This window comes from Patiria miniata, unplaced genomic scaffold (genome assembly GCF_015706575.1).
Source record: "Patiria miniata isolate m_02_andy unplaced genomic scaffold, ASM1570657v1 HiC_scaffold_16, whole genome shotgun sequence".
NCBI classification, from domain to species: Eukaryota; Metazoa; Echinodermata; class Asteroidea; order Valvatida; family Asterinidae; genus Patiria; species Patiria miniata.
Genome location: NW_024037054.1, coordinates 3,956,923 through 3,975,637, shown reverse-complemented (window position 1 = coordinate 3,975,637; position 18,715 = coordinate 3,956,923). Strand labels below are relative to the sequence as shown.

At 41.1% G+C, this 18,715-nt stretch overlaps 2 protein-coding genes across 2 annotated transcripts; both read right to left on the bottom strand.

Moving 5' to 3' along the window:
• Window positions 1-2,331: 2,331 nt before the first annotated feature.
• LOC119722565 (kappa-type opioid receptor-like) lies at window positions 2,332-4,490 on the bottom strand. Its single transcript, XM_038192751.1, has one exon. It carries the CDS (start codon window positions 4,342-4,344, stop codon window positions 2,992-2,994), a length of 1,353 nt encoding a protein of 450 aa, XP_038048679.1. The 5' UTR covers window positions 4,345-4,490; the 3' UTR covers window positions 2,332-2,991.
• A 2,300-nt stretch (window positions 4,491-6,790) lies between these two features.
• Window positions 6,791-17,664, bottom strand: LOC119722702 (TPR and ankyrin repeat-containing protein 1-like; the record flags this gene model as incomplete). The annotated part of the gene is given in 8 exon segments (XM_038192956.1): window positions 6,791-7,089; window positions 8,784-8,939; window positions 9,488-9,843; window positions 10,296-10,438; window positions 11,481-11,599; window positions 12,511-12,611; window positions 15,868-16,033; window positions 17,413-17,664. Coding segments are annotated over 8 exon segments (1,428 nt in total), but the record flags the coding sequence as incomplete, so codon positions are not given.
• Between the last annotated feature and the right edge of the window lie 1,051 nt (window positions 17,665-18,715).

The window sequence follows — 18,715 nt, the reverse complement described above, 5'->3', positions numbered from 1 at the left end:
ACTACAGGTTACTACTCAGTAGTATTTTGTAGCTTTAGGTGAGGTAAGGGTTCATGGATGTACGATCATTGCTCAAGCCCATAAAGTATCACATTAATGGATGTATGATTGTCGTTCATAAAGTATCACAATGAATACAATTAGACTGCAGTTGCAACTGTGTCGAACTACAATGTATGACTAATACAAAATGCATTACCACGTGAAATTAATGGCTACTTATTGAGGTCATCACATTAGTTTTTATCCAGCTGAAGCTTCCAAGCTGAAGCTTCCATGTTTTTTTCCAAACTAACTTGAAGTTTTGAACTTTTTTAACCTTGTAAGAATGACATGTTCATTAGTAACCATTTGTGGAAAAATGAAGTTAATCGCATTTACCATTTGCCTTTTGTGAACCTTTTTACTGCGGTACCTGATTTACGTTTTTGTCTACGAGGCATCAGAATTCTGCATGAGGCCTACATGAAAATTGAATGATGGTTATTTGAATCACATGATGATGGGGACGTCCCGTTTGATTTCTAAACCAGGAACCAGAAGTTTCATTGTTGGGAGCTCTTAAAGTCGATTTTCTCACAAAACTTGCTTTGAAAACGATAGCATGTTGGAAAAACTTTCACTATTAAAAAGTAATAAGTCTCCTAAACAAGGGAAACAATTGGAAATGCAGCTAGGCCTGCAATCACGTAGGAATGCTTCACTTTTATATTGTGAAAGTTGATTGACTTCAGTTGAAAGAAATACTTCACTTTCGTAATGTGAAAGTTGATTGACTTCAGTTGGTTGTAACCAGTTCGTCATAGCCCGTAGCTCTGTCAACTCATTAAACTCCTCTGTGCATTAACAAAAGAGGGCGCTATTTACAGAAAGTAACAACCCCCTAATTATACCACAAAAATATGATGGTTCCTCTATTTCAATGGTTCCCATTTCACACTTATCCTGTAACATTTAAGAATGACTGAACACCAGGGAAGGCAGGGTTTATTCAGAATATGCTAATTTTCCCTCACCTACGTGTACCTATCTTGAGGAGGTGGTTGTGCAAGCCCCCCCCCCATGAGCCACCTTTTACCCATTCCTATTGGTCTTTAACACTTTGAAATTTGGACTCCTATGGAAATCCGGTGCCTTTTAGTTTTATTGGTTGGACGTTCACAATCCTCATGTAGGAATGCACAATACACTACCAGTGTGTCAGTATTTCAATCATAGTCTTATTAATTCACAATGCACCGGCACAGCTGTGTTTTGTGCCACACTCATGCCATTTCCATATAAGGAGTTGTTTATGATGATTCGTGAAAGAGACATAATATAGCTAGAGGGGTGTCCCAAAAAAACATGAAGTAAACTTGTTGAACAAAATCGTTGGAAATAATTAATTTTTCTCTTGTTTCGACTTTTGGGACGAAAAGTTATGATTTTTTTTGACCGAAAAGGTATTCATGAATGGGAATAAATATGTGTTTGGCCGGTATTAAACACTATGTTTATGACCGGTTGGAGTCTGTATGCTGATAATGACCCGAGCCGAATATCAATATCCAGACTCCAACTGGTCTGGAGTGTTTAAAACCGGCCAACAAAAATCATTTAACTAATGAAAATGTCACAAAAAGGCTTTCTTGGAGATCTTTCTTAAATTATGTTACCAGCATTATTTTTCTTGGAGATCTAATTATATTACTAGCATTCATGGCATTACCAATGCAATAAATTCAGGGGGAACCCATAGAAAACAAGGATTGTATAAAACAAGAACAAGTCCCAAAGTGGAATAACAATGGAAACAGCATGGAAGATACAGTAAGTTTAATACCATTACAATCTTTGTACAAATGTAATACAATTCTTTTCAATTTTACATGGAAACAACAGTCAGTAATATCTGTCTATGCCGGTAGTTCTATGTACAGTGTCATTTACAGACATGTGACAATCAAAAGAGTGTTTAGACTTAATTTATTTTACATTGGAAATCTGTTGATTTGTGGAAATCGAAAATGCAGTGGTAGAAGGAGTTGAGTTATTTCTTTAAAACAAAGTAAGCCATGCCTCCCCCAATACAATACCAGTGTTTCTCATTTGTGTTTCTCGATGATAAATAAATTACTATTCAGCTTTTGGAATTTAAAGAAACTTTTGGAAGGAGGATTAAGTGCTAAAACTAATCCTCCAGGTTCGGTTCATATCGGATTTTTTCCCTCGAACATCAGTTCGGATCGGAAGTACATGTACAATGAAAATCATATATACATACATATGTACATACATACGTATGCCGGATCGCGCTTTTAGTCGGCTTTTAAAAAGTCACCATTTCGCTCAAGTCGGTGTGTTACTCTCGGTCCCCTACAAAAAGCGCAACGAAATCTTTGTGTAAATCGGCATTTAGAAAATCACGCACTGGCATCGACTTCTTGCACTACGGTTGCGGTAACAAAATACATGAACATGTGCCACCACAGCGCGTATTATCAAAAAGGGGTTTCCCAAATACTAGCAATAATACTGCATTGTGAGCAACACCAGTAACCCCTCTTGCCTGCACGAATGTGCTCTGTCTATTTTGGGGGTCGCTTATCAAAGGACGCAGTGATGTTACTTTACCACACGCAACACGCATGCATTATGTACACATGGTCTACACTATAGCAATGCTACGTTGTACCGATTATGCACACCGAAGACGAAAAATCGCAGAGTTTAGCCCACCAAACAATGAAGATGAATATAGTGACTTGTTAACACTGTGAATTCAATCATCCATGCATTTCAATTTTAGCATTTCTAGCACTTTCAAAAAAATAGAATTTTTCCAAACTTCTGAACCAACAATTTCGGTTCAGTTCAGTTCGGTTCAGAATGCCATGTTTGGCTATATTCAGTTCGGTTTGGGGTTCAGCTACAGCACTATGAGGATAACATTACATGTATTTCTTTTCTTTTCTTTTCTCTCTGAAAGGGGAGTTTTGCTTTTGGATCCTATGATCTTATTCTATCTGCAGGATCTGCTCTTGGTAATGTCTGCAGAGGGATATTGTTCGTTGGTACTTGCTGCCTCTTTCTGCAGCAGAAGGCTTGCTTGAAGGCCTTCCTGTACCTTCCACTACCAGCATTGAATATGACTGAATTAATGGACGAGTTCATGATTAAGAGGCAAGCAGTCATCAGATCCAATTTCCATGCCACATCATCAGTTACATCCACTTCTTCCCTGCTATACATTATAATTGCAATTAGGGCACATATAGCTTGAGGCAGAAAACAGACAAATACCACGGCTGTGTTGATGCCAAGTATCAGAGTAACTCTTCGTAGATGTTTTGACGGACCACTGATCTGATCACCGGTTGGATTTGGTGCATGCAGTCCCTTAATTAGGAGGATATTGAAAGTGACCGTGAGGATCAAACTCAACATGAATACACAGAAACTCACGTACCTTAAAACCAGATTCAAAGTGAGCAAAGTTACATCATTATTCCCAAACACCCTCACATTACCTGATAGATGTTCATACTTTTCTTCAGTTGGCCAAACAACACATTTGATTAGTGGTACATTAAAGGCCAGAAACCGATAAAAGAAAACAATCAAATACATGAAAAAAGACAGTACCCATATGCAAACTGCTGCTCGTATTGCCCGTCGCTTCAGATTGAGATTACGGTGTTGGAAAGGGTAACAAATGGCAAAATATCTATCATAAGACAGCAGAGTTGCAAAGGCTATAGATGAAATAACACCCACATTGCATGTGAACGATAAGAGAGTAAGAACTGCTTGGGCTGAGTTCCCCAAATATGATACATCCGATATATGTTGTGTTGTAAAAACCAAACATTGCTCATGAGTAGTAATTGAAATCAAGACCATCAAATCTGCAACAGCCAAATTAGTCAGATAAAAATTAGTGATATTCCGCATGGAGGGAACCCTGCAAATGGTAAAGAAAAAAGACAGAATGGATAGGATCCCTAGTAGTTCGAGGACAGGAAGGACAAAACCATACATTACAGTCTCTGCGTTGGAATACACAAACGGGTCAGCCTCTGCCGGATACTCAAAAGCAAGGATTCGCAACGAGTGGTTCAACAGTTTGTATCTTTCATTGCTTGGTGCATCAAAGGATTCATTCATCGCTGCCCAGGGAGATGGTCCTGTTTCATCCCAGATCAGTGGATGATCCATCTGGGGAAGCGAATAGGCCACGGAGCAGTTGTCGCTGTTGTTCTGGAAGACACAGGTGAAGAAGGTACAGACCAGAATGTCCAGCTGTGCAAGGGATGCTGTAGCTTGGGCATAGACGGTGACATTTGCAGGGTACAACCACATGATTGACACAGAGTCTTCCTGCTGATGTATATTTTACGCAGTGTCAACAACAGTAGATGTGATTGTTCTGTGTCCTGTACAGATAACGGTATGATGGGTAGAGAAACACAGCAGAAGTTTGCTCACACTGAATGGAGGGCTGAAGAAAAGCGTGATTCGCAGATGACGACAAACTCAAGAAAGAAAAGTTTGACTAGTGAGAGTAACTGCAGGTTTGTTCAGCAGCAACGCAGTTGCAAAAAGAACAAACTCTCCCTCTCTTGTATGCAGCGCTGAATCAAAAGTCAAGGTACATGTAGCTGAATCAAACGTCAAGGTCCATGTACGACAGCCACCGTGTCGTGATCGGGTCACAGCTGGCCAGACGAACGATGCCACCTTCCAGTTTTCAGATTGGGCACTCGTTGAAAAGTCTGCCTCTCAAATAGTACACAGGTAACAAAGATTTGAACAAGTGCACGAAGGACAATCTGAAATAGCAGTTGCTGTTCCACTTGGGTACAGTTTCCAACCAACAGCTGTTTGAAGCCAGTGTTCTCTGTATTTCACCACTTCAACTTTAATAGGAAAAGAAGATTTGACTCTGCACTCAACTATCTGTCCCGTGTGTCCTCATAAGTCAAGTGGCAGCACGTGTTACCAAGTTTGATTGCTGGTTTAGTTGAAATTGAGAAAGTGTATAAGCATCAGTGTTTGAGGCTCAATGTCGATTGTACACATGATACTTTGTTAATGGCGACTTACTGTGATGTGGCTGCTAAGACAATGCAAAATGATCTTCACGAGAACGCAAAATGATCTTCAAGAGCAGGTGTTCTACTTAAATACTTTCATAAGTGGATCACATCGAAACTGACACGCTTGTGGCCACTTTCACCCTGACAAAATGACCTTGAAGATACAGTGCTCTGGTTAAAAACTTCAAACTACGAAACACCACATCAAAACTGAAAACGCAACTCTCAAAATCACATGAAGATGGGTTGTATCCTATTTTTGGTATTCAAGCTCGCAGCTTCCTTGTTTTGTTCCTTTCTTCCAAAGCCAATAGAACACGACACTTACACAAAATACAAGTCTTCTTAAATATAAGAAAGTATTGAAGGTACACCAAGGGCAAAGCCTGCTGAATTGAAAGGGAGTATGTTTTTCATTCTGTGAAAACCATGGTAAAGGCAGCAAAAGATCGGTTCCTATCCCAAGTTACATGCACATTATGACAAATTTGGTGCTTTGCATTTCAGGGCCGTAGCCAACCCATGTAGGGGTTAAAGCTACAGTCCATCATTTGCAGCTACCCAAAACGTAACTGACGTAATTATTGTTGAAAAACATAATTGGTTTAAATAGTAAGGGGACTAAACTCCCTGTGAAATTATTCCTTCTGGCATGCTGTCATTTTGAAGAAATCAGTGAAAGAAGCAGTCCTTCATTTTGAAGGAGCGCGATCGCGCAGGCGCTCCTACAGGAAGGGGAGTGTCGTTTTTCACCATAAAGTGGACCTATTCATGTGTAACAAATATAGATTGGCATGGAAATACACAATTGCGAAGAAACGGTGGACCTCCGGCAGTTTTTTGTGGGGGGAGGGGGTCGTTCAACCCCCGACCCCCTGGCCATGGGCCTGCATTTAAAGAACATACATGTAAGCTTTTGGAGGGAGGTGAAGTTCTTTTAGGTAGAGTACATCATTGTCCTTTGTGCAATTTTTTTTGTTCGAAGCAACAAAAGTGCTCAAAATCTAAAGAAGGGTGCTTAACAACTAACCTGATGAAGTTTCAGTTCAACGAATGCTGTATGTTCCGTATTCTAAAACAATATTCTAGGATCTTGATTTCAATTCAAAAGTTGCCGAGTCAAGTTTTGAATTGTGCCCGAAATCAGCATCCGGGACACTTTCTCATTCAGCCGATTGCAGCTCGCTATCAAGGTTCATGACATACATTAAGTCCAACCAAAAATAAGGATGCACGCACGCACACACGCAGTGGTATTCACACCGTTGATCGTGGACTTCCAATTGACCCTCTTTTGTTTGTACTTTAACTTTTAAGGATGACTCCCATATGTTTTGTACATGACCCCAATCGCGGACGTATGCTTGGAATCGCGGACGATATTGTTCTCTTTTGTTCTCCGGCATTTTTCGTCCACGGTCTGAGCCTGAACACACCCACAAATGCATGCACGTTTTTTTTCTGTTGTTCCTCTTCCCTTTTCCTTTGTTTATACTCTTTAACTTTTTTCAAGGTCGTCCTCAATTTGGTTCCTGTCCTCAATTCATCGATGATGTGTCCTCAATTTACACCATAAACACACACATGTAGTTGTGTTTTCCATAACTCTCGAGGACAAGCCATTGTCTTTTTCTTTGTCTCTGTAATATAACACTCTCCTATAGAATAGGCACATAAACGCACGATCAAGGACCGTTTTAAATAAAAGATGAACGATTGTGGTCAATAAAGAATCTGTTGTTCTCCCTCTTGTCTGTCTGTTCTAGAGGTGTATGTAGTGTACGCCCACAGGACTGACAAGACGGAAACAGTGTGTCCCTTCGGCTTCGCTGGTGGGGTACAAAAAAGACAGCTCCTTTGCATAAGTGCAAAATTAACATTCCTGCGGGAGTTTGTTTGTTCCCATGTGGACCATTTTCCTTGCTATGGAAAAGAATGAAGGGCTTACCTGAGGGCCTCCGAATAGTTTGGAGTGATCAAAGAACGGAGTCGACTCACTCGGCCTTGGCTGAAAGAAAAGAAGATTTTCAATCAGGCAGGCATGCAGACGGGAAGTCACAAAAAAAGAGGAAATTCAAATCTTTCCATGACTTTGTACAGTGTTTTTCTATTTTCAATGGCACACATTGGAAGTTAAAAAAAAGAGGAAATCAGCTAATCCGAGGAAAAGTTGCATGCCTGATCAGGGGAGGTGCCTAGTTGGCTTGTTACTCTCACAATATACAGAATTTTATCGTATGGATTCCGTTCACAGTACCCCCTCAACAGTTGCAAACAGAGAGTTTGGGGGACCATTGGAGCACGGATCCTACACATAAGGATTAACGACTTGGCCAAACTCCTGGTTAGACGCATGATAACAGCCAGTACTGGTGGCAAATACCATGGAAACTTGTCAAGAAAGACCCCTGCGCGTGGCGGCTTTCAAATTTGCAGGGCTCTGCGCATGATCTGATATCGAAGTCTGTCAAGCCAGCTAATTATATTTTTGAATATTCATGATCCTAAGTTTTTGGCCATTATTATTGAATTCTGATACGTGATAACTACATAACCATGTTAACATGGTTAACACCGAGCACAGTATCTTTAGCTTGCCTAAAAAGTGGAGTGGCGACGCGGCTTTTAAAATTTTTTACTGTTTTTTTTTTCTTCAAATGTCAGCTGATGACTGCAAATGGTGCCCGACTGAATTTAGTGCAAATATATGGGGGTCCAGAGAGACCACATAAAGCTTATTCTCGATCGTAACCCCATCTAGAAAAATGTTAAAATTGTGCAGCAGCAGGAATCCAGTCAAACCAGTGAGTTTGGCAGTTTTGAGACATCATCTTTCATTGACAATTTTTTTTTTCATTTTGCCGATGCACATGGCTAAGGCGACGCGCGTGCATACCAGGAACTGGAGACTTTTTTTTTGGCCTTTGAGCTCAGAACAGTCGTTCATCCTTGTGTGTAGGGTCCGTGATTGGAATGAAATTCTATTGCATCACCGTTGGCACACGACACCCAAGCCAAGAAACATTGGCTTTGCGCACATTCACAATATAAGATCAGTCGTGGGTATTTCACGCCATATGGCGGTGAGTCCTGTCCATTGGGCTCTCGGAAGTGGTCAAAAAGCGGTCACTTGTTCCCGCAGAAAGAGCAATTGACCGGCCTCGATTGACTGGCCGTGAGGAATACGTAAACCACGCTGACCGGCTATTCAGAGCGTACGCATTTCGAAGACTGCACTCCCTAAGGCGCTCACGCATTATCTCCTGCGTGTCACGTCACGTACGAACATTTTATTTCAAAACTGCAAGATGACTGAACGATATGGATTTTGGATGCATCATTTCCCAAACCCCCCCCCCCCAAAAAAACCTGTAACTTGTGTTGTAAACAGACGACAGAGGTACGAGATAAATACGAGGTAAAAGATAAATCCTTGCTTAATACCCCGTCATCCAAATCTCATGTTTGGAAGGATTGATTCTACCAAAAAAAAACTTTCACAATTTTAAGCACCACGCTGCAAGTTAGATACATTGACTGCAGTCCTAGTTTAAGCGTGCCACTATGTGGCACATTTATATTACATAATTCCAGGGGTCAAGATCGCGCAAGGCATGATGGGAAACCATCATGGTACCCATGGAAACGAGGTTGGCAATTGACTGCTCCTGCGCAGGGCCCGTGTCGAGTACTACCACTTACCGAGGCGCTGAATATCCTGCTAGGATCAAAGAACTGGGCCCGGGGCTGAGGCTGGGGTTGAGGCTGGGGCCTGGCCTGAGGTCTTGTGGGGAAGTATCGCGCCTGAGTCTGGTTACCAGATGCAAAGTGGGGACCAGGAAAGCGTTGGCTCGGCATCTGCATAACAAAGATAATAAATAGGAATCTGGTCTATAAGGTATTGCCCTTTGTCGACGTATTTTACAAACACTGTATACTCAGCCGAGTCTGATGTAGCAGGGGGTACTGCAATATAATTGGAAAATCACGCCGAAATAATTTTTTCTTCTTTGTAACAGGAAGATGAACTGGTGATTAATGAATGGAAGTATTTAGAACTTGATGAAATTTTCACTTTCTGTGAAATTTTAGTTAAAACTTTTGCTATAGGTAGGCGCTACAGGTGAAAAATCAAAGTCTGCCACGTTGGGGGCCGCGCCAAGTAAGGGTACATCAATAACACATTGCGTTTGTTTGTTGATCAATAGATTGAAACTATTGAGAGCTCGGGCAGTTTCAGGCTACAGGTATTAATGGGCTTGGTGGTTTAAGGCAATAAATTGACTCATGGGTTTAAAGGGGCACACAATCTAATGGGTGAAACTGATATTAATTGAAGATTTAAGATGTTACGTCCAAAAAGAATTCATCATTCCTCATTCAAATTTTGGTCCAGCACTTCTTACATTCCTTGCCTGTTGCTGGAACTGTTGTTGCTGTTGTTGTTGCTGCTGTTGCTTCTGCTGCACTTTAACATGTTGTTCCCAAGCGAGGGCTACGTCGCTCAGCAAGCCTCGTTTCTCAGCCATCTGCTGATTGGTCAGCGGCACCAGCTCCACCGGCCTGCATCCCCGCCGGTCCTTTCTGGTCGGGTCGACCCCGTACTTCCGGAGGACGTCCACGACCGATTTGGCGTGGGCAGCGGGGCCGGATTTCTTGGCAACCAGATGGAAGAGCGAGTCCCCAAATCTGTCCGGCAGGTTCCTCCGCTCGCTCGTTTTGTAAAGGTGAATGAAAAGGTACTCCAACAGGCCCACCCATCCTGAGGAAAAAAATCCACACGAGATTTAGCAACAGTCGAATAATAACTAAATTTATATAGCGCCAAATTACCAAAGGATGCAAGGCGCTTGAAGGTAACAATACTCACCCAGTGCACAGTATGAGGGAAACTTTCAAATCCAAGGTATTTCAATAACGTCCATGTTATTTTTGTGCAACATGAGTTATGAACAAAAAAGTTTTTAACAGAAGTTAATTTTGTTGCCCCTTTCTTATTGCAGTTTGGTTACTTAATTTCAAGGGATCTTCTGTGAGGAAAAATCCACCCACACTACTTGGACTGTATACAGAATAAGAGCACAGAGTTGACAGAAGAGTTACCATGGAATTGCCCTCAAGATGATCAACCATCTTTTCAGAAACACGCCCATTGACAGTTTTCATCTTTATTTTTGGGGTGCTGTTTTTAACAGGCCTCCAACGTGTACGTACCAGTTCTCAGGGCATTCTCCACAGCACAGTGCAAGGGGGTGTCCCCTTCCTTCTGGCTAAGCCCTACCACCTTGGAGCCGTGTTTGAGTAGCTCCACGACCAACTGCATGCTCCAACCGTCGTATTCCCTGCTGGACAGGTCACTGCAAAAGATATGCGAATGTACGAAGAGTTCATTTCCCAAACGCGGTATAAGCCATTTTGTTTCCTTTTTAAAATCGCACTCTCTGCTGGTTGTCCAAAGTCAATTTCCGCGTCTGCTAAACAGGGTGTCCAAAAAAACAACAAAAACGAGAACAACAAGAACAAGAACAACAAGAACAAGAACAAAAAACAACAAAAAACAACAAAAAACAACAAGAACAACAAGGACATCAAGGACAACAAGAACAACAAGAACAAGAACAACAAGAACAAGAACAAGAACAACAAGAACAACAAGAACAAGAAGAACAAGAACAACAAGAACAACAAGAACAACAAAAACAACAAGAACAACAAGAACAACAAGAACAACAAGAACAACAACAACAAGAACAACAACAACAAGAACAACAACAACAACAAGAACAACAAGAACAAGAACAAGAACAAGAACAAGAACAAGAACAAGAACAAGAACAAGAACAAGAACAAGAACAAGAACAAGAACAAGAACAAGAGCAACAAGAACAACAAGAACAACAAGAACAAGAACAAGAACAACAGGAACAACAGGAACAGCAGCAGCAGCAGCAACAACGGAAACGGAGCGGCATACGGTACCTCCACTACCTGGAGACTCAAACCACCTCTGCCAATGGACAGAGATTTCGTTTATATCTCCCGATTCAGTCCAGCAGTTTTTGCTTCAGAAACTATTTTGTGAAGCACACATCTTGCATGTGGGTGTTATTACATGTCAATGATCCCACCAGCCAAATAAGTCAATTCTAGGCTGCGGTTTAGTCATGCATCGGTACAAAATGACTCTTGACTTTGTTTCACAAAATAGGTTCTAGAACAAAAAATACTGGACCAAATCGGTTGATCTTGGTGTCTTATTCTTTAAAGTTTCATAACCATGAAAATTTTTCACTTTTCTCAAATGGTTATATCAAATCTCCCAAACTGTTGTTTCAAGATCTAACGTAAACTGCCTACAAAACGTCAGTTTCATATTCTGTGGCCCAAAAAGGAACTTACCGGACTAAGGGTCGGAGGTCGATACCGGATGTGTCACAGCCTTTGGCTGCACCGCCTTGCCCAATCTCAAATGTCTTGCCCGACTGAGTACCACCTCGGAGGAACACCAGATGCAGACCCTGTTAAAAAAAAGGAGGATAGAGAATTTTTGTTCTGCAATTACATTATTTATTTTGAGAAATGAAACCACGGATTCTTCTAAAGTGTGCAAGCACTCTAGCTCAAATTCCTGAAGAAATCGGGAGAAGACAAAGATATCTTAAGTTTTAGAGGTGAGAGGATATTCTAGGGAAAAGCCATGGCATCAGATACAATGTAGGGACTGAAAACCCAACCCACATGTCTGCCAAGATGGGTTACGAAGACTAGGAAAGGAAACTCGTCTTCTCTGGAAAGTCGTTCTACATGTACCAGTAGGTTCAGTTTTCACTAAACTTGAAGCTATAGTCCATCATTTGCAGCCATCCGAAAAGTAACTGGCTTAATTATTGTTGAAAAACAAACTTGATTGAAAGATAGGAACTAAACTCCCTGTGAAATTATTCTTTCTGGCAAGCTGTCATTTTGAAGTAATCAACGAAAGAAGGCCTTTCCAACGCTTTGTCTTAAGACGCACCGTAGGAAAATTTAAATTAGTAGTTAGTTTTGTTATTCGGCGAAGCGCGTGCAAGCATTGGCACGACGCACAAGCGAGAGTGGTTGCTATAATTTGTCAGATCAGTGCGCGACGTCGTGTATAGCTGCAATTCAAAACAATTCAAAACATGATTCCGTAACTTTTGATTTGAAATTGAGATCCTAAAATGCTGTTTTTCTCGGAATATACAGCTGAAGCTTAGCTGAAACTTCATCGGGTTAGTTGTTCGGTATCCTTCATTAGATTTTGAACACTTTTGTTGCTTCAAACAAACAAAATGCACAAATTACAAATGATAAACTATATCTTTAAAATGCGTTCAGCACGTCTGAACTTCCTTAGCAACGCAGCTTGAATCCACTGATCAAAATGAATGAAGGGTTGGTTTTATACCTGATACTCCTTGTTCTTGGCCAGGCGTTGCACAACTTCAGTCCACACGGATGTAGAGACGTCCAGAAGTCTGAAGAGGAACTGTGATTTCTTCCACTTATCTGCACAAAAAAAAGAAGAAAAAAAGTTGCAACAGGATACTACAGGTGTGTGGCAGTTTTCTTATCGAACCCAAGACCGCTTTCTGTTAAAGGTAGAGTAGATCATTTGCAGCTATCCAAAGAGTAACTGATGAAATTATTGTTGAAAAACTCAATTATAGTTCCAAGATGGGGATGGCAAGAAACTCCCTGTGAATTGTTCTTTCTAGCATGCTGCCATATTGAAAACAATAAAAGAAGGTCATTGCCAAAAATGCATCCAGTTGGTTTGTAGTTCGGAGAATCCATGAATGGGCGCGCACAAGCAATGTAGCGATGCCTGCACACGCACAGTCGCTATTATTTGTTGGTTCAGTGCGTTACATCAAGTAGCAGCAATCGGCTGCATGAGAACTTGGCCCCGATGCTGATTCGAATGCTGATTAGAATGTTACAGCAAATATTGTTACACTGACTTGTTTCACATTTTGGGCTTAAAGCTGCTGGAAAAACCAAGAAAAACATCATGTTCTTGTAGTCTGGTTCCCTGACCCCACTTAAGATGAAACGGAGCAGTTTGTCGACTTGGGGAATTGTAAGGTCAGAGAATCCGTCCGGCAGGCTTGTACCCCTTCACAGGTGTGTAATCAATTGCAAAAAAAAATGTGGAAAAACTAAATATGAAAAATTGAGAGCAGTTTTTGAAAAAAAGCCAGTTTCCTCCAACGCTGGTCGCCCGACCAGCGTTGGAAAAATAGCAGTTTTCGTGAAAATGTCAGCACACCAGGAGCCACGATTTTACAGGGTGCTTTAGAATGTCATTCCCTAACAATCTAGTAAGCTATTTTGTGATAATTTGATCATTTCGTGTTTTTGATGTTTTCAAATGTTGTATCTTCCCTTTAAAAACCATGAAAATATAAACTGGACAATTCTATCTATAGGCTTTTTATTGTTGTGATGTACATGTTCTCGAAAGTAAATTGTTAGGTCGGTTTCCCAACTGAAACTCAAACAACACAGCCCTAGTCATGCAAATTATAACAATTTCCGTATCTAGAGCTTCCAAGGTCATCCTTTGACTGAATCTGTTCAACAGACTTTGTGCCATTTATGCATGCAATAGACAAAAACAAGTCATCTGCAAATCGTGTGTGTCGCTTTTTACCGTGGTTTATCCCTATGTTTTGTGTGCATTTAATTTAAATTGCGTGCATTTTTATACGACGACCTAAAATGACCCCTGGATGACCAACCTGCTAAGTTATTGAAAAATACCTTATTTGAAAGTAGGTAAATAATAGCCTCAAGCACCCTGTGAAAGTGTTGCACCCTGGGAATATGTTGTCATTTGCAAGAAAAGTGGAATTTTGTATCAATTTTACCAACCATCATTGGGAAAAAATACTGCCCCAAATGGACCAAATTTAGTTAGTCCCCATTTTGTTTGCAATCGATAACATATCTGTGAACAGGACGGGGCAAGCTGGCTAGTCTGGTTGCCTTGCCCGACAATTCCCAGATGTCTATAAATTGTTCTGTGTCATCTGAAGTGTCAGATCAGGGAACCAGATCACGAGAACAGCCTGTTTTCTTGGGGTTTTTTCCCCTGGTATCTACAGCCATATATGGTTGCGCGGGTGAAGCTTGGCTGGTTGTCAAGTAATGCTAATCCGATTACGTACTTAGACGCTGTAACACAGCAGTGAAATTCGTGAACCCCCCAAAACATGGCCATTTGAACATTGTATTTCTCAAAAAATATGCTCAGTATGATTGAAATATTACATTATAACGGAAAGAGTAATGCTAAACTTCATGTCAGTGAAAAAATCTCCGTCATCCATGCCGAAACCTCAACACTGGTTACTGGTAAAGCAAACCTTCAAAGTCTGGAAGAAATCGTTCGAAAATGTCCCCAAATCTATGTATTTATATCAATTTCTAGGAAATTACGAAAGTTGTTATTTCACGAGTAGTTGAACACTTATGTCATCTAAGTAAATTCTGCATTTCAGCTTAATCTGTTGGTGCTAATGCTTGTGTAACAGCTCAAAATATATCTGAGGAAAATCTTGACAAGTATTTTTTCGACCCAACTCACTTGCATGGTTTTCATAACGCCGTAGGTGCTACGGTTGACCAATTTTCGCCTGGCACAGCACAATAATGACGGGTATATTTGCATATTCATTAACGTCACCTGGAGTGACTTGGCGTGGGTCTCGGTATCGACCAATGGAAGCCGGCAAAAAGGCTGATATTTATCAATTAATAACTTGTGAAGGAGGCTTTTATGCAAATTTTTACTGCACACCATAATGGGTAGGAACCTTAATAATATTTGGGAGGCTTGAAAAGATTGACAGACGTTGCTAACACCAGTGTTACGGCTTTCAAATACGTAGACAGGCCTATTTTTCCCATTTCAACGGAAAGTAAAGAACATGTCACAACGATTTTTAGCACACACTTGGATCATTATAAGGGAAATAAACCCTGAAAGTTGCATGCAGATACGGTCTTCCAAACGGGAGAAATTAATTTTCCAAGATTTCGCCCGCCAACGTGAACATGTGTGTGTACATGTAGTTTCATTCAAAATAAAGTGTTACATAACCTTTAGAAATCGCCCTTCGCAACCGCATGGCTGTCTAGATGAATGCAAAACTTTAAAACGCTCACTGGAATGCTAATGTGGTATACAATGCTAACCCCCAAATCCGTCCGTTTATGAAAATTACAGCAAAAGCAAATGTTTTTCATTACCCGGTACCTTTATCCCTAACTGCCCTGAATCCTTCAAAATCCTCTTTGAGGAACTTGGAGGATTGAGGTTACATGGCAAAAGTGCGTTACTGATTTCATAGAATGCACTTTGTCAAGGTCTTGGGCCGGACCGTGTGTTGTCTTTGCTCAGCCATGCATAAATATAGGCCTGGATTATGCTTGAAATCCTCCGTACTGCTCCAGGATGTCACTGGCCAAGCCTCAACATATTGACAGTCACTGCCACAGGATTTTGCTGGATTCAGGCAGTGGTCGCCCGTCCACGGAACATATTCAAAAAATAATGGAGGAATTTGCAGGATTGCGGCCTTTGATATTTTTCAATGAGGCTAATTGGAGGATTTCGCAGGATTGAGGCTACATCCTAGCAAAAATGCCTAGGGAGTTATGGTTAAATATGTGAAGTACATTTACATTTGAAAGCCATGGAAATCATTGGATTGCACACAAAAACTTAGATCTGTGGCACTACCAGAGCAATACTCACCCCACAGTTGAACAGTCAGAAATGTGATCTCATAGACAAAGTTGAAGCGGAAGTCAACAGCCTCCTTGTTGTCACCTAGAATCTTGGGATAGCCGTCGATGAGGGCCTCCAAAGCTTCATCCTCCTTGCCCATCTGCTTCATGACAGTAGCAGCACGCCAGTAACCCTGATAATAAGGAGCAAGTCCAACCAATTGACTATTGGTTTATGAGTAGTGGATTTATGACATACAAGTACCTTGCGTCTGAGCACTTATAAGGGAAGAATGCAAATTAAACAAAGGTTACCTGGAGGTTTTACCTTGAGGTATGGGAATAACTCACTTCGTATGCAAAATAAATGCGCATGCGCATTGATCGAAACAAAATAGGGTAATCCTTACTTTTAGGACCCCGTTCCTCTATAGGATGGGAAAGACTCACCAAAACAGTTGACTAAATGACACTCAAATTTGACATTCTGATACTTCTTGGCACATCTGAACAATTGGCAATGACACCTTCTTGAATATCAGCAGGTTTGATTTTGTGGAAAGAGGGCAGGGCTTTGATTTATGAGGGAAATTCAGGGGTAAAAGACGACGATGACAACCAGAAAACAGACCCAAAAACCAAGATGGCAAACGTGAAAGCTTGATGCAATGAAAGCTCGTTGCTGATTGGCTGATAAAAAATAAACATCTTATTTATTTTTTTTAGCAGCCAATCAGCATCGGGCTTTCATTATGTAGGGCTTTCACTGTGTTGTGAGAACTACAACATGCACGTCTGACTGCGAACAAAGGTAGGAAAGTCACATTTTCTTTGAAAGTGCTTTCAAAATTACAACTAACATAAGTTTATATAAAGAAAAAAAGACTGCTTTAGCCTGCAAAAGTCACTTTGGTACTGGACAGATATCTGCAAAAGTCAGTTTTGAACAGAACTTGTAAAAAATAGAGGTGTCCTAAAAGTAAGGATTACCCTAAATAAAGTTTCTTCTGTAACAGAAGAAACTTTATCTAGCACAATCTAGAGCATAGAAACTGACAGTTGTCAACCAGTCAACAGAGCGTAGTGCGTGGTACCGTTGCGCCTGAAGGCAGACAAAGTGCACAGCAGGCTGTTGTTGTCAACAACTACAATAGCAGCCTTGAGCGGCGCAAAATTTGCTTTCGGTAAGCGAAGAATAATTTGAAGAAATTTAAGAAATAAAACGGTCCTGAAATTTATTTCTTGTGGATCAAGTCAGCCTAATATAAACAATAATAATGGATGGCTTTTTTTCGGGGATGCAAGAATATATTGCACTCGCTATAACAATACATATTTCGACTCATGCAACATTGTTATAACTCATGCAATATTTCTTGTATCCCCCTCAAAGCCATGCAATACTATTTAATTAGAACTGCTTACCTACTGTAATAACCTTTATACATGATTATAATTATAAACATTGGCCCGGCCTTTCAAAAATGAAAAATTGTGCTTGGATCAAATTGGCAGGCCCTCTAAATTTGAAAATTCGAATATGCACATCGACATGTATATTCCATGACCTCACCTTTTGGAATGAGGGGTCGAGTTTAATGCACTCTATTGCATCTTCAAAGGCCGGACCAAGCTGTTGGAGTTTCATCAGCGCCGTGCAGCGATTGCTGCGCAACATGGCCTTCTCTCGCGGCGTCAGTAGATCAAACGGATGCTCTGGATTCTCATCAATCTCCATGGCTTTGGTGTACAGACCGACCGCCTCTCTCGGATTGTGGTGGATGATGTCATTTCCCTGTTGCTTCAGTTCCTCCACGTACCACCAGATGCCACCTGTTAATACAAAACAGGGAAGGGAGAAAAAGAACGGAAAGAAATAAAAAGGTAAAATATGGCTTAAGCTGTGCATTTTTCCCACACCAATCCAAGACCAGTGCGAGGTCACTTCGGAAATGCAATTTCTTCAACAGTATCCGAAGTCTCCATTTTTTTGTCTGTTTTTTTTTTAGGCCAGCACGTTTTTATTTCGTGGTACCCATTTTTACTTCGTGAATAATCCGTGGCCACCTCGGAAACACCGCAGGACCAACCGGTACTCGTGTCCGTTTCCTGGAATTCACGGACTGCATGCCGGCGACATCTCATGGCCATCCCAATTGCATCCCGTCCCGTGATGACTTTGGCGCCAGCTTGAGAGCACTATGTGTAGTCCAAGAACACTTCGTGGCCAACTCGTGGACACTTCGTAGTACCATCGAGTACCACGTAATGAAAAGGGCCGTAAAACAGGCCAACAATCAATCCCAGGCCATCCCGTAAAATCCGATGTTACTTCAGCCCAACCTCAAGAACACTACGAGAGTACTTCAAATAAGTACTTCAATAAATTTCTGAAGTGCACACGTTTCAGTTTTTCAACATATCCGATATTGAAAATCGGCACACGGAAGGAATCGACACGTCCTTAATTCGTGGTTAGTTCGTGGCAACCCATGAGATCCGATTCCATTTCGTGGTTACTTCGATTTTTTAATTTTTGCGCCCACTGACACCTCGAAGTGGCCACGAAATGGCTTCACGTATTGGTGTGAGAGGGGTCTAAAGGAAAGTAGTGTCACTTGAATGTTTTTTTCGGACTTTATTTTTCCTTTGACCCTTACTCCCTAGGCATTTTTGCTAGGATGCAACCTCAATCCTGCAAATCCTCCAACGGGCATGCAAGCTCCATATGGAGATTCTCAGTACTACTCGTGCTAGGTACATACCATAAACATAGCTAGAGAGGTGTTTCACAAAACGTGAAGAAAAATTGTTAAAGAAAATCATTGGATTTGATATTATTTTGATTTGTTTGGACTTTTGACCCAATTTGTGCT

Excerpts from the sequence above, each read along its gene's own strand:
- LOC119722565 (XM_038192751.1), bottom strand. The coding sequence starts at position 4,344 with ATGTGGTTGTACCCTGCAAATGTCACCGTCTATGCCCAAGCTACAGCA.